Genomic DNA, 15154 nt, shown 5'->3' on the forward strand with positions numbered 1-15154 from the left:
AACCCTTAGCGCAGCACTATGGCTTTCTGTAATGTCATAGCAATGTTGTTATGATGTATTTAAGCAGTTTCAGCAGTGAATAGGGTCGCCGGCGACCCCTGCTGCAGTAAGAGGCTACATGCATGTAGGCTGTCGTCTGTGAGTAAACCGTCTAAGAAGCTAAAACATATCTGAAAGTTTCTGAATGCATAAGTGCCTAAGGCCCCTATTCAGGATGTACAGCCCTCTCAGCTAATTTAGCAGACTGACACAGACCCACACCACACCCCACTAACTAAACTGGATTGTAACTGTGGTAGGCAGCCAAGGAAGACATTTTAACATTATTGTTTGAGCGAACCTGAATATTTATGCAGGAGTATATGAATGGTATAGAGTTGGAGGAAGGCTTTATAATAGATAAAGCATGGAATACTTGTTTCGTTTTTTGATGCCACATAAACATCCCAATAGGCCTACATTTGTCATTCAAAATTCTAAACATGGACGTGTGATATTGAAATTATTCCAAGGAAGGTTACTTTTTCATGGCAGAAATATGCTCATTTCATTTATGACTAGTAGAGAATGCAGATGTGCATTGCGATGTCACAATATCCAAAGTTCCATTGATGTAATCTAGACCATAGACCACGAGAACTCCAAAAGACACTCATTCTACACAACAGCAGACAAGAGACAAGAGGTAAGTTACTTTGCTCCTTCACATTCTAAATTATTTATTAAGTCTTATATGTAAATAACACAATTTTATGAAATGTTATCTATTAATTTGGGCTGTTGGTTGAAATTATCAATTAATATAAAATAAGTCATTTTTTTGGTAGGCTATATTAAAAAGTAGCCTACTGAAAAGCAAATATTTGGTTACATCCACTAGTGATTTATTGTTGATGGCAGTGAGTGACATTTTCTCTTATCGGACATTCAATTGTCAAGCACATTTTGTTCAGCTGCCATCAGATGCTTACATTTCCACTGGTCTGGAAAAAGTCCTCTGTGTCAATGGGAAATTAATTAAAGGGGGAAATTAGTTAATAATAAGATGTGCTATCTTTCAGGCTATATTAAAGTGTATAGTTTAGCTGTGAATTGTATAAATTACCTTAATGACTGGCAGGATATAATCTAGCCATAATGCACAACACTTTGCAATATCATTTCTGAGTAAAAAAGAAACTTTTTTTTTTTTTACCTATTAGGGAGGTCATGACAGGCTAAACATTACTTGGATAAGTTGTCTTAATGCATATTGTCGATACACTCAATCAAACAACTCTCATTGGATGATTTGGTCGCCTTGGAAGCCTGACATGGAACAATGATTTAGATTCCAGTCAGAGCTTTTTTTTTTTTTTGCACAGTGTCAAGCGGAATAGAAATCAAATAATCAAATAATGACATGGCTATGTGAAACAATACTATTCTAAATTATATAGACATCAATACGTAATTCACATGGCATACGAATGACATCATAATGTCAGAATGAAAAGCCCCCTATAGGCCTAATAAGTTGTGTAATTCAGATAGAGCACTTCTGACATACAGTATGCATTATTACCAGGGGTTAAACTGTAGGCCTAGGCCTACATCAAGTTGTGATTGGACAATGTGCTGTAGCCTTAATAACTGATCACAACAGAAATAGATACACGTACTAACAAAATGAGACACTAAAATTGTAGTAAAAGTGCCTGGTCCTCAGGACATGTTACCACAGCAGGTCTATGAAAGAAAGGAGGAGGGTGGTCTGCAGAGGGTGGTCACCCACATGAGAGGAGAGAATACAATACAATACAACCTATATTTATATAGCCTAGCGCAATATCACAACTAAAGTTGTCCAAAGCGCTTTCAAAATACACAAAGGCCTACATACACTTTCCCACATTCACACATCAGTTCTGGAGGCTGCTGCACGGCGCCAATTGTCTGGGGTTCATGTGAAAAGGTGCATTATACATACTAAGGCACACACACACGCACACTTTCCCACATTCACACACCAACTCTGCAGGCTGTCAGGAGTTTGTGTGAGAAAGTACAACATACACACATGCACACACACACGACGCAGTCACACACAACACAATAACAATACTCCTAGAGAAAGATGTTTCTGGAAGCGTTCATAACATAGCCAAATTTCATAACATCAAGGCCTGAGATGGAGAGAGGGAGAGCAGAAGCTCAATTCAAAGTGGAACAATGGAGAGGAAGAGGAGAGAAAGAGAGCGCAGGAGCAGAAACAAAGAGAGGGGCATCTCAGACAAACCCTGGGAACCATCGGAGAGATACGAAGAGCGGCAGAGCTGTTGGAGAAGTAGGGTGGTAAAAGTTGGACCAGTTTTCAGCCACAGAATGACATTCTGTTGGAAGAAAAGAAAAAAAGCTTTACTGAGGAAAGCTCGGGCCCTGAGAAGAAAGAAGGAGCAGCCAAGAGAGGCGCAAGAAAAACAACTCAGAGACGAGATGGAGCAAAGAAAGGTGTTGATGTTGCACAAAGCCAGGGCCTTGAGAAAGAAGCGAGAGGAAGGAAAGGAAGCGCTGGAGAGCAAGATAGAAGATCTGGGGTGAGGGTCGGCAGCGTTGGAGGTGCAGATAAGGGATTCACTTGTGGGCAGCATTGGTGAAGCACTGCTTCATCTGAGAGCAGAGAGGAAGCTGGAGAAAATGACAGGTCCTGGACAGATTATTCGACAGCACAGCCTTGCCTTTTTGTATTCCACTATTGGACTGGACCTGCACTACCCCACAAGAACACGCATGCACACACACACACGCACGTGCACGCACACACACACACACACACACACACACACACACACACACACACACACACACACACACACACACACACACACACACACACACACACACACACACACACACACACACACACACACACACACACACACACACACACACACATTGTACTGCTCCATGAGACTGCACCTTGCCTGCACTATTCAATTAAATTCATTCTTTATTCCAGACCCAGGGGGGATCCATATCACATTAAAAAAGACAAAGCATCACAACACAGTACATATCTTAAAAACAAACAAAAACAAACAAACAAACAAAAACCCAGAACAACTGACAAAGAAAAGAAAGGGGAACAAAAAAAAACAAAAAAACACATATATCATCATTCTCAAGTCATTGTCCCACATACAAGCATGCTCGCCAGTGATTCCACATGTTTGAGAAGAGTCTCACAGAGCTACATTTAGGGCTGGCCAGGACAGCAACTAGGGTATTTTGTGACTCAGATGCCCTGCACATGAATTTATACATAAGATTTCGCAGCACAGCTGCACAAGTAGGTACCCCAGCATTGACAAACATTTCGCTTGCACTTGACCTCCTAGGAATTCTGAGCAGCAGCCTCATGCTGTCATTGTATGCCACCATGAGTTTCCTCATGCTGCCCTGTTTGTAGTGGCACCACAGGCGTGCTGTATACAATGGTGTACAGTATGCTTTAAAGAGTGAGATCTTGACCAACTCAGAGCACATACTAAATTTGCGGCACAACATGTTCGCTTGCACATACAGTTTCTGCCGTTGCCTGTAGATATCGCCATCATCTACCTCAGTCCTTGAACAATACAATGCTGCTACTCCAAATCTACTACTTTTATATCACTATTGTTATTATTACTGTTACTATTGCTACTGTCACTATTATTATTGTCTATTATTGTAATGTCTACATTCTATTTTTATCACATGTTCAGTGTTGAATGTGTAATGCTCATTTGTACTGTATTTATTATTGATCACTTATTGTTACCAGTCCATCACTGTTACCTGTCCTGTCTGAAAACCTGAAAAGTATATAGGCTAGTGTTATACTGCTGCCCTAATGTCCACACATGCAGTCCACCTCTTCCTTGTGGTCCTGCTCCCTGCGGGCCACTGGGCAGAACCTACATCGCCATCAACCAATCACCTACCACAGCCTGGCTACACAGAGGGTCCCTTTTAATATAGTGTAAGGTGGACTTGCTGCCTTATACTATTCATTGTTGATTGATGGAGATTGCGACTGTAAATTAAATTGCCTATTGATTGGACAAATTAAGTTTTCTGAATTTGAATGTGATGCAAGGCAAGGCGACATTGAGGGCAGTGTTCTTCAACTAACAGTATGTGAAATCCAGAACACATGACAAACGGAATCAGGACTTATCTTTCTCCATTCACTCCCATTCAACATTTTGTGAACGCCCCATGGAACAGAAGTAGAAGGGCGTGACTTACAGTAGCCTACTGTAGGTGCCCCATTTTTGGACTTCGACCTGCTGTCTATCAAATAGGAAGTTAGGAACGTCACCAAACAGGTGCGCCCTTTAACATTTTCTTGCTGTTCTGTTCAAGCCTTGCCTGGCTTTGTTGAGATCCTTTTGGTCTGTGTTTAGGGCAGTATTTTGGGATTCTTACCAGGTGAGTCCTGTCTGTTTTTGAACTATTTTGGGACATTTTGCTATGTGAACCTTGCTTGTGTTTTCGACCTGTTTTTGGAACATTCAGCCATGTGAGCCATTCCTGTTTTTTTTTTGTTTTTTTTAGCATTTCAGATCTGTAACATGAACCTTGCCTGTGTTTTTGTACAGTTGCCACGTGAGCGCTACTATACTATTATACCTGTGTTTTGCCTTTTTGAGAAACATCTGCCATGTCTATTTTGTCTGTCTGTGCCCTGAACTGCCTGTCTTTTTGACCACGTTTTTGCCCAAGCCCTTTATGCCTCAGGGTGTGTACTGCCTGTTCTTTTTTTTGTAGTTTTTGGGATTTCGAGGCCTTGATTAGGACAAGGTAGTGTGAGAGGAGACAGGAAATGAGCAGGAGAGACGGGGTAGAATTGGGAAAAGGGTCCCCAGAGGGGACAGGAGAAAGAGGTGGGATTAGGGGTGCGTTCCAATATGCGACCTTGCATCCTCCACTTGTGCTTGTGGCCTCGTACCAGGAAATAATATGTCATGATGACATCACAGACAACAGCATTATATTTCAACATCTCGCAAAAGCTCAATTATAAAGTCATTTTCTCATTTGCAAACTGGATGGTGAATGAAGAATAGTCCCCCAAAAATTGTTTTGGCTAGGCTGACAGCGCGGAAACTTATTTGTTTTCTCCATGAAGGAGTGGGCAGGAGGCGGGGCGAGGCCACAAGCACAAGTGGAGGAAGCAAGGTTGCATATTGGAGTGCACCCAGGATGTCTAAAGTAGGGTGACCATATTGTCCGTATTTTCCGGGACAGCCCCGCCCCTCAACTATCCAACCTAACGTCCTCGCGCAACACCCATTGCTTCAACTCGCTGACTCCCCGCCTCCGTGGAGAAAACAATCAAGTCGGCATTTCAAATAGAAGGCTGGAGTCAGGGTGCAGAGCTGCCATCTTACCTCAGACTAACTCAGCTGCTAACAAGAGTTTTATGTTTTGGCAAGGATGTTCGCATTTCGTTACACCTACCTCCTCGCTCCAATAAATGAGTCATCACCATGACTAACGTTGTAGACTATCAGAGACGGCATTTCCGTTACTGTTTATTATTCCTTTATGCTGTTGTGCTGATTTCGGTCACACTTGTAGTCCTGGCTTTACCGATGCAGGAACTGTGATTAGTTTGGTCATGACTATGGAAATAGTTTAATAATTTTGGTCCTAAAGTGAAAAAGGGAAGCGGCCAGGATGAGTTTGAAGCCAGAATGTCGTCGTGAAATTAAAGTTCCATCTCTTTCATGCTGCCGAATTGCACACAGATTTCCCCAGACGTTAGGTTACAGTACTTAATACAGTTCAGTATCGAACGTGCGTAAAAAAGCATACTGCGGGCCTTAGCGTGTTGCGACCCTGCCTGTTCTTGATTTTAACAAGTCCGACAGGCGGACAACAGATGCGCCCGTCTATGCCAGTGGTTCTCAACCTTTTTTGCCCAACTCTGCCGCCTTGTGGACACAGGATGGCATTACAAACGCGTCACGGACCAACATTTCAAAGCCTCTTATAGAGATGCGTGAGACGCATCTAAAAATTTGCCCCTCTCCTGCCTGCACCTTTGCCTTCAACAGACTACGCATTAATTGACATTTTTATCTCTGGGTCTGCTCCAAGCAAACATGGTTTGAACAAATTACTGAAAAAAAAAGAGTTATCCACCAGGAGACTGGATAAGGAAATGTACACAATATATGGTACCAAGATATCTGATGATTAGTAACTTCAATCATACAACAATCATAAATGACCATTTCAATCTGAGGTAGCCATAGATAAAAGGAAACTGTGTGTCTGCTGACATCCCACTAACCTGTACTGAGAGCAGATTGTGTGTTGTATCTATGAAGGGCGGATCAGCGATGGAGAGACTTGTCACCATATGTCTCCTCTTGGCCTGCAGTTGCTCTGCCACTCCACAAGGTGAGGACATAACACAAACATGATGCATTTTAGCAGACTGACATACAGTTGGTACAACTTGAAGAGACCATAATAACAGTGTGTGTGTGTGTGTGTGTGTGTGTGTGTGTGTGTGTGTGTGTGTGTGTGTGTGTGTGTGTCTACATTATTATTGAGTTCACAATATTGCACAATATTTTGCTGTACTTCTACAATACTTGGCTTCATTTCAATGTCTGTGTTTACATTTTGCATCAATACAGAGTTGTGTGCGGTATCAATCTGTCTAATGTTTATTAGGGTTACCAAATATTAAATCGAGAAACCAACTGAAAGCTCCTTGATTTCTTTGTTGCAGATCTCTGGTTCAAGGCGTTTACCTTTGAGGGTACTTACAACAGTTACGTCAGAGTGGACCCCACAACAAATGGGAGTATAACTGTGGCCAGTGTCTGTCTGAGATTTTTCTCAGACATTGTTAACGATTGGCAAACCTTATTCTCTCTGGCTACTTCCACATACTACAACGGTTTTGTCCTTTCCAATCTGGCACAGAATAGATACTCATTCTCCATCGGTGACCAAGATATGTACTTTTGGGGGTTGCCAACTGAACTGAATAGTTGGAACTCTGTCTGTGCTACATGGGACTCTACCACAGGCCTGTCCCAGGTCTGGGTTAATGGCAAACCAGGCTCAAGGAAGTTCTGCTTCAAGGGCGGCAGTCTCACTGGTACGCCAATCGTCATTCTTGGGCGTAACCAAAACAAGTATGTAGTTAGGTACAACGCCTTCAGCGGACAGCTGACAGACGTGCACATGTGGGACCGTGTGATTTCCCCGTGCGAGATCAATAGCTACTCTCACAACAAGCCATTTCAGGGTGGAAATCTAATCAACTGGCGAGCACTCAACTACACCACCTACGGAAATGTTGAGGAAGAGAGTCCGATAAGTCGGCACTGTATGTATGAATGAATGAATGAATTGATTAAAACACAAATGTAATTTTAGCAATTGTAAATGGGTCAAGATAAAGATAATTCTTAATGAAGTGTAGTTACTTCTGCATCGGACTCTCTTCAGGGGTGCATTTCTCGAAACCAACGTTGCTTACATTAGCTACTTTGTTGTTTTCAATACATTTTCCCATTGGCAACTACCAAAGTTGTTAACAGGCTAACAACTTCTCTTTTGAGAAATGCACCCCAGATTAGAATTCTCTTTAGAATTTAGGTCCTGCCGTGGCCAACCGGTGGGGCACTCACCTGCCATGCGGCTGACCCAGGTTCGATTCCCGGCCCGGGTCCTCTGCCGATCCCTCCCCGTCTTTCTCCCGGTTCGCTTCCTGGCCATCTGTCACACTGTCCTATCGGATGGGGTCGAAAAAGATCCATTTTTTAAAAATCTTTAGAATTCTCTTTAGAATTTCAGGTCTCTAAGGGACTTTAAAAAAAGATGATCCAATTGTATTTATGACCATGACATACTGGGTACATTCACTAGGTCATGTTGTGTTGATGTAGGCCTAGATGCATATTTGTAGGGCAATATTTTATGCAGTTTCATCATGTATCAACATGTATCATTATCATTACCTATACTGTGCATACCTAACCTTAACCAACGGATACAGTGCACGTACTGTTGTTGTCATTGTATCTACATCTACATGTAATACTGTATCACACAGGCTACTAATACTGTACGCACACACACACACACACACACACACACACACACACACACACACACACACACACACACACACACACACACACACACACACACACACACACACACACACACACACACACACACCTAATAAATAACAATACAATTAATGTACCACGCCTTCTTTTCTGGTACTCATCTTCTCATCTTCTGGAGAGTAATTAATGTTTATTGGTCAGCTCTTATAGTTTAGGAATTGTTTTAGGAACTCAAGTGCAAGAAAGGACCAGGAGTGTAAGAAGTTAATAACTAGTAATAGTTGGCCTAGGTAATAGTAAGCAATAATAAAGTAATACAGTAATAAATAATATTTGAAACATTTAACGTTTAGAAATAATCTACGCTAAAGACAAGATGGCAAGAATAGTGTAGAAAGTTCAGCCCAGTGCAGTCAAGCTGGTCAGGTTGTCATAGCAGCAGCGATTAGATGCACTATATGGTAGGCTATGCTATAGGCCTACGTATTGCACACCAAGGTCCAAGGCAGTTCTACGGATAGCCTAGGCTACCAAATACTAATTGCTTCGCTAACCCATCCGGAAAATTACATCAAAATGCCTCGATAGCTTTGAGTTCACACAGACAAATGAGTTCAACACAGACTTATTACATCAAGTCAAATCATTTTATTTGAATAGCACATTTAAACATATAATAATAACACAGCTGGCCTCAATGGACAGCAAAGGTAAAATCATAACACTGAGGGTATGAAATTAACTAGCATTCTGCTATGCAGTGAGCAAGTTATTGCTAGTTTCATCATTTTTAATCAGCCAAACATCGTCTCTCTCAACTGGGAAGGGGATATGTTCTAGGTTTTCTTTGTGTTTGTAATACAGTTTATAGATTGTTCCCTTATCTTTTTCTTTAGGGTCATGTTATCAGGTGATTATTATCGTGTAATTTACTAGGTCAGTAGACCAAACCAAGGTAGGCCTAATTCAGGTCAACACAACAACAACCTTGGATTTTTACAGATTACAACAGCACAACACTCTGTTTGTGGCACATGACAGAGTCTGTAACTTGGGAAGTAAAAGTGTGCAGGAACCCACATGAATCATAAACACTGACCAGTACAGTATGATTATTGTAATTGCAATTTTAAACCCCCAACCAATAAACACAATGGCAAGCAAGGTTAAAATAGACTAAATTCTTATTTAAACACAATGTCAAGCAAGGGTAGCCCCTTAATGCACACCGTACCTCCTGTGGCACGCTGTAATAGACATTGAAAGTTAACTACTATAGTACTACACTACCATGACAGTGCACGGGGCCTTTAGTAATACATTACGACTTGGTCATTGCCATTTTGGCAACAGCTAATTTATAATACCATGTCTTAAGGAGTGAAAGTATGCCAAAAAAAAAATTCAGGCCAGGGTATCTAGTAAAGCTTTGTATTTTATGATACAATCCCTATGGTAGGTGTTGTTATAACCAGTGCGGAATCAAACATTTTTCAGCGTTAATTCCAAATTTAGCAATTACTTTGCTACTTTGCCCCGCTTTTCAGACTCAACGGCAAAAGTTATATTGCTTTCTCTCAACAACCACATAGCCATGATTGGCATAATCCAGGTTATTCCAGTTCACAACATTGCCAGGCCTTGGAACGACACAGCGCATGTACGGCCAGATTTCCTCAGGAGAAAGCACATTGTCCCACATGTGGATATCAGTGACGTGTCCGTAAAAAGCGTCATGCTTGTCAAATCTACCACCATATGTGTCCTGGTCTTGGCCGAGCATGATGATGGGGGTCCCAGCGATCGACTGGCCGGGCCAAATCGCTTTTCTCGCACTGGGTACTCCATTCACCCAGAACTGGGCCAGGCCTGTGGCACTCTCCCAGGTCACGCAGACAGAGTTCCACCTGTTCAACGGGGTCGGCAGACCATGGAAGACGACGCCTGAATGAATGAATGAATGAATGAATGAATGAATGAAGGAATGAATGAATGAATGAAGGAAGGAAGGAAGGAAGGAAGGAAGGAAGGAAGGAAGGAAGGAAGGAAGGAAGGAAGGAAGGAATGAATGAATGAATGAATTTATTTATTTACTTACTTATTTATTTATTAATTCATTTATTTACTCACACCACTATTTATCCTTCAATTACATGTGACAAAAAAGGTTTGTCAGCATGAAGAAGAGGGTTCCCAAATGAAGCTTAGAAGCTTATGAGATGGGGCCTATGGTTACAGAACAGGCAATTTCTATTACAACAAGCTATTATCTCAATATGCAGTCCAACACACACACACACACACACACACACACACACACACACACACACACACACACACACACACACACACACACACACACACACACAGAGACGCACACACACACACGCACACGCACACGCACACGCACACACACACACACACACACACACAGACACACACACACACACATACACACACATTAAACCAGATAATCATGGAAGAGCAGATTTTAACTATAGTTTTCTAATAGATGTTTTTTTTTAACCTCTGTCTTTGATGTACAATCTGTATCTGCCGTTCCCTCGGATGAACACAAAGCCGTCAGCGTGTGTTGGAACCGACAGAGAGAACGGCGCCTGCTCCTTGTTGTAGTCAGAGAAGAACCTCAGGCACACGGTCACGGCAGAGAACGACTTCGCCTTCATCATAGGAGTCACCCTCACATGGGCCGTGTCGGATTCCACCGGGAATATGATGACTTTCCCCTCCATGTCTGAGTGCAACAACAAAAAGCTGTTACTTTTTTTTCTACTGTGCGCAGGGGTGGCCAAAATGTAGTAGCCTCTTACTGCAGATCGGGTTGCCGTCGGGCCTATTCAGTATTTGATGAAAATACTCAACTACATCACAACAACATTGCTATTGACAGTACCAAGAGCCTTAAGTAACGGATTAAGACATAGCCATTACAATTTTGGTGACAGTAAGGTTATAAGGCTCTGCGCTAAGGGGTTAAGAGAGTAGGCCTAAACGTCCTGCCACATATTCTTTCTGACCATGGAAGACGAACACCAAACTTCATTAGCTCATCAACCTGGCTGAAGGGTTTTAGTATTTAGGATCAACTGTTTCATTGAATTGGCAAAAGCAAATATGGCAGGGTTTTTACTTTCTGAACCCGCACGGGATGTCTGCCCCTGGCTGTGCATCACACAGTACATTCAGGAACATACGTTTCGACTTCAACAGTCTTCATCAGATTCTCTACAAACACAGTCTGAGTGGTGATTAGAACATGCCTGGCACCCCTGTGTTTGTAGAGAATCGGATGAAGACTGTTAAAGTCGAAATGAAATCCAGCCATGAGATAATAAAACAAAACAAAAAGGATTTTAAGTGTGCGGACCTATTTCCGAAACTACTGTCACCCTTTGTCCTGCCCCTTTTCCTGGGATGTGCACAATCTTCACCTTCAACATCACACAGTGCATAACATCATAGATCAGGGGTCCCCAACCTTTTTGTGTTGGAGGGCTACCAAGGGCTAACCGAGGGCTAGTGATGGCTACCCGCGGGCTACTTGTTTTTTCGAAATCCTCTACGTCTTGACATTCTTCTAAAAATCACACTATGATTATTTACTGATAGGTTATAAAGACATATTCTTTACAGGTTATGAAGAAATAATCTCATATTTAAATAAAGAAATAATCTCATATTTAAATGAAGAAAAACCTCAACTGTGACTAAAATCCTGTGGTCATCACTCTTTATTAACATCCTTGGTGGGCACCTCAGAAGCTCTTGGAGGGCTAGCGGGCACCACGTTGGTGACACCTGTCATAGATATTGGTGACATGATAAAGCTTACTACGTGTCACCAATGCAACAAAGTGGGATCAAGTCTCACTGGTATCCTCCACTGAACTCTATCAATTCTGAACCCACGATATTCTCCAAAAGTTTCCTAAAGGGGCATGGCTGCCATAGGACTGGCAGCTTAAGCTCAATTCGCTCGGGATAAATATTACCTATGGACCCCTGGTAATTCGCAATTACCCCTGGACCTTTCTGGGCGCATTCGGACGGGATAAATAAACGTCTGTTGTTTACTCAATTCACAGACATTACAAGGGAGTGCAGACGGCGCGCCTATGTAAAATTACCTCAGGACGTCTGAGTTTCGCCGAATTACAGTAGGTAATTCGCAGCGGAATTATTACCTCACAAATCGCAGGCATGGCACATTCGCACAGGACTAAGAACTCAGACATTCTCTGTAATTATTTCGAATTACCGGGGGTCCATAGGTAATAAAAGTCCCGTCCGAATCGGGCTTTAGGATCTTATACTGATTGTAGAAGAAACTCCACATGAACCATCTCTTCTGGAGATGTCCGATATTGGCTTTTTTGCCGATATCCGATATGCCGATATTGTCCAACTCTCAGTTTTCGATTCCGATATCGGCCGATACCGATGCCGATATATGTGGGTTATTTTTCCTCATAACAAATTTTAGGTAACATTACAAATCTGCTGTTGTGGAACAAAATATGCTTAATTTTATTATAATGCCCCAATAGATGCATTCTCGAATGCAACAAAGCTTTCATTTCATTTTCATTTCATTTTATGCTATTATCGGGCCGATAATATCTGTGGGCCGATATTATCAGACATCTCTAATCTCTTCCTTATCAAAAATAGTCTCAGAGGGCCCAGCCGTGGCTTTATTCATAAGCACATTTACAAACAGTGCAAACTGACCAAAATCATGAACAGTGACTAAAGCAATAATGATCAGGTATGAGTATGAGCACACCTGTGTTGAGAGCAAGAGGGAATATATAACTGAAGAGCAAGACGTAAATGTAAGCCTGGCTTATTGTAAATACACGTTTGGACCTTTTAATTGAATGTCACTCCTTAAAATTGATATTTTTAAGTGAAGATTTCTAAAACATAAGCCCTACTTGTTACATTGCTTCAGGTATTTTTTATTCACACGCTGTGTTTATTATAATGGGTAAAAAAAATAAAAGAGTTTTAAAAAATATTCACAGATATAGTATGTGTAATGAAGGCCTTTAACACCCTTGCACTGGTTTGCCTTTGGACTGCAGCATTGCCGCAAATTCTTTCACAATGTATTTCCATTTTGTATTCCACAGACTATGGTCTATTCTTTAAGTGTGATCTGAGGGTAAAGGCAGTTCAATTTAAAGGTCAAGCCGTCTTCATTGTTAGTTTCTCTTCATATGCACAGTCATACAAGGACATTGAAATTGTGTTTATCTCTATCCCACGTAAAGACATACGGTAGACATACACAGACAATTAAGTGCAAGACAGGACCAGGAAGTAATAGGACTAAGTATAACAACATAATACAATAATAAGTAATATTCTGAAACATTTATCATTGGAAACGTTTAAGATTTAGAAATAACCTAGGCTAAAGACAAGAACAACAAGAATAAAATGCAAGAATACTGTAGACTAGACAGTACAGTCCAGAACAGTCAAGTTTGTTTGTCAGTAGCTTGAAGCAGCATATGGTGTGTTAAGTGTGTATTGCAGACCAAGGTCTAATGCAGTTCTACGAATCAATCATTACCGAAACACTGATTAGTTCAAAGTTCTAACCCATACTGAAAATCACATCAAAATGTGTCAATAAATTGAGAAATTTGAGTTCATGCAGACAAACTAATCACGTCAAGTCAAATCATTTTATTTGAATAGCACATTTAAACATATAATAAAAGCTGACCTCATTGGACAACACAGGTAAAAGCAAAACACCTGGCTGAAGATATAAAATTAACATTTATTACATTTAATTAATTACATTTATCAAAAATCTGAATTAAACAGGCTGTAGTGAACGGTTTCTTGAGTTGTTGTGATCAAATCAATGTAATATTTCAAGCTCAGGGTACTTACTCTGTGGAACAGCACAGCAACATGATAGTAGGCCTATTAAGCAAATTACGGCAAGTCTAATCATTTTAATCACACAAAACTCTTCTCTCTCAACTAGGACGAGTGAATGGTCTTGAGGAGCAATGTTGCTTGCTTTGTGTTTGTAATGCAGTTTATATATTGCTCCCTTATCTTTTTCTGTGTCATGTTATCAGGTGATTACTTCCGTGTCATAAAAGACATAGCTTAGGCATTAGACACACACAGACCAGGAAAATAGCATTTAGACCCACTACCCCACTACCTTGCGAAAACGAAGGTATTATTATTATTATTATTATTATTATTATTATTATTATTATTACTAGCCTACTGCTTTAAGCATGTCTGACATTGCTTGCTGTTTATTGATTGGGGGTTTAAGATTGCCATTGCAGTGAGTCATAAAGATGGTCCGTCTATCTATTCATTGTGATTTTCTGTCTGCACACAGAGACTTTTTCTGCCCAAGTTACAGACTATGCTATGTGCCACACACACACTGTTGCGATCTCTATTGTGATCATCCAGCACAGCAGACCATTACAAAGGGAGTGTTGACCTGAATTGCCTTGGTTTGGTCATCTGACCTACTAAATTACCGTACGCAATCCTTATGGGGGCCCTAGGCGAAATATAAACATGGGGCCCTCAAAAGTCATCATATACAATACACCGAAAATTCTATGTTCTCGTTCTATGTTAGTGCTTTGTCTCGTATAGATCTTTGATTACTTTACATGTGTGACAAATTAAGATCAACGTATTGTTTGTGTCTTTTTAACGCGACTGGTGTGACAGTTGTGGGGCCCATATGGAGGACAGATTTGGTCGGGGCCCTACATGTAGGCAATTGCCTAAGTTTGCCTAATGGAAAGTCCGCCTCTGGCAATCCTTATGGTATAGTCTTCTAACGTATACAGTGTCATCTCTCCTCCCCAACGTTGTCCCAGCCTTGCATTTAAAACCGTGCCCAATTACTGTAATATGGGCCAATAGTCTTTCCCACTCGTCATGCTTCACCTGTTTCCAGTTACCCTTCACTCACGTTTGTTTGTTGACGTCCGTCCCCATTATAC

General features: G+C 41.3%; 1 protein-coding gene and 1 long non-coding RNA gene across 2 annotated transcripts; one reads left to right on the top strand and one right to left on the bottom strand.

Moving 5' to 3' along the window:
• Positions 1 to 4366: 4366 nt before the first annotated feature.
• Positions 4367 to 8121, top strand: LOC134451377 (uncharacterized). Its single transcript, XR_010035231.1, has 3 exons — positions 4367 to 4455; positions 6363 to 6435; positions 6773 to 8121. It is a non-coding gene; the product is annotated as an uncharacterized LOC134451377 (long non-coding RNA).
• Positions 8122 to 9435: 1314 nt separating this feature from the next.
• Positions 9436 to 11580, bottom strand: LOC134451426 (serum amyloid P-component-like). Its single transcript, XM_063201927.1, has 2 exons — positions 10654 to 11580; positions 9436 to 10070 (listed from the first exon to the last, which is right to left on the bottom strand). The coding sequence occupies exons 1-2, from the start codon at positions 10877 to 10879 to the stop codon at positions 9676 to 9678; spliced, it is 621 nt and encodes a 206-aa protein (XP_063057997.1). The 5' UTR covers positions 10880 to 11580; the 3' UTR covers positions 9436 to 9675.
• Between the last annotated feature and the right edge of the window lie 3574 nt (positions 11581 to 15154).

Source organism: Engraulis encrasicolus, chromosome 1 (assembly GCF_034702125.1).
Source record: "Engraulis encrasicolus isolate BLACKSEA-1 chromosome 1, IST_EnEncr_1.0, whole genome shotgun sequence".
Taxonomy (NCBI): domain Eukaryota; kingdom Metazoa; phylum Chordata; class Actinopteri; order Clupeiformes; family Engraulidae; genus Engraulis; species Engraulis encrasicolus.

Bases quoted from the DNA above. Each gene is read 5' to 3' on its own strand.
- LOC134451426 (XM_063201927.1), bottom strand. From the start codon at position 10,879: ATGGAGGGGAAAGTCATCATATTCCCGGTGGAATCCGACACGGCCCAT. The intron at 10,071-10,653 runs GTTAAAAAAAAA...TCATTCATTCAG, and splicing joins ATTGTACATCAAAGACAGAG to GCGTCGTCTTCCATGGTCTG.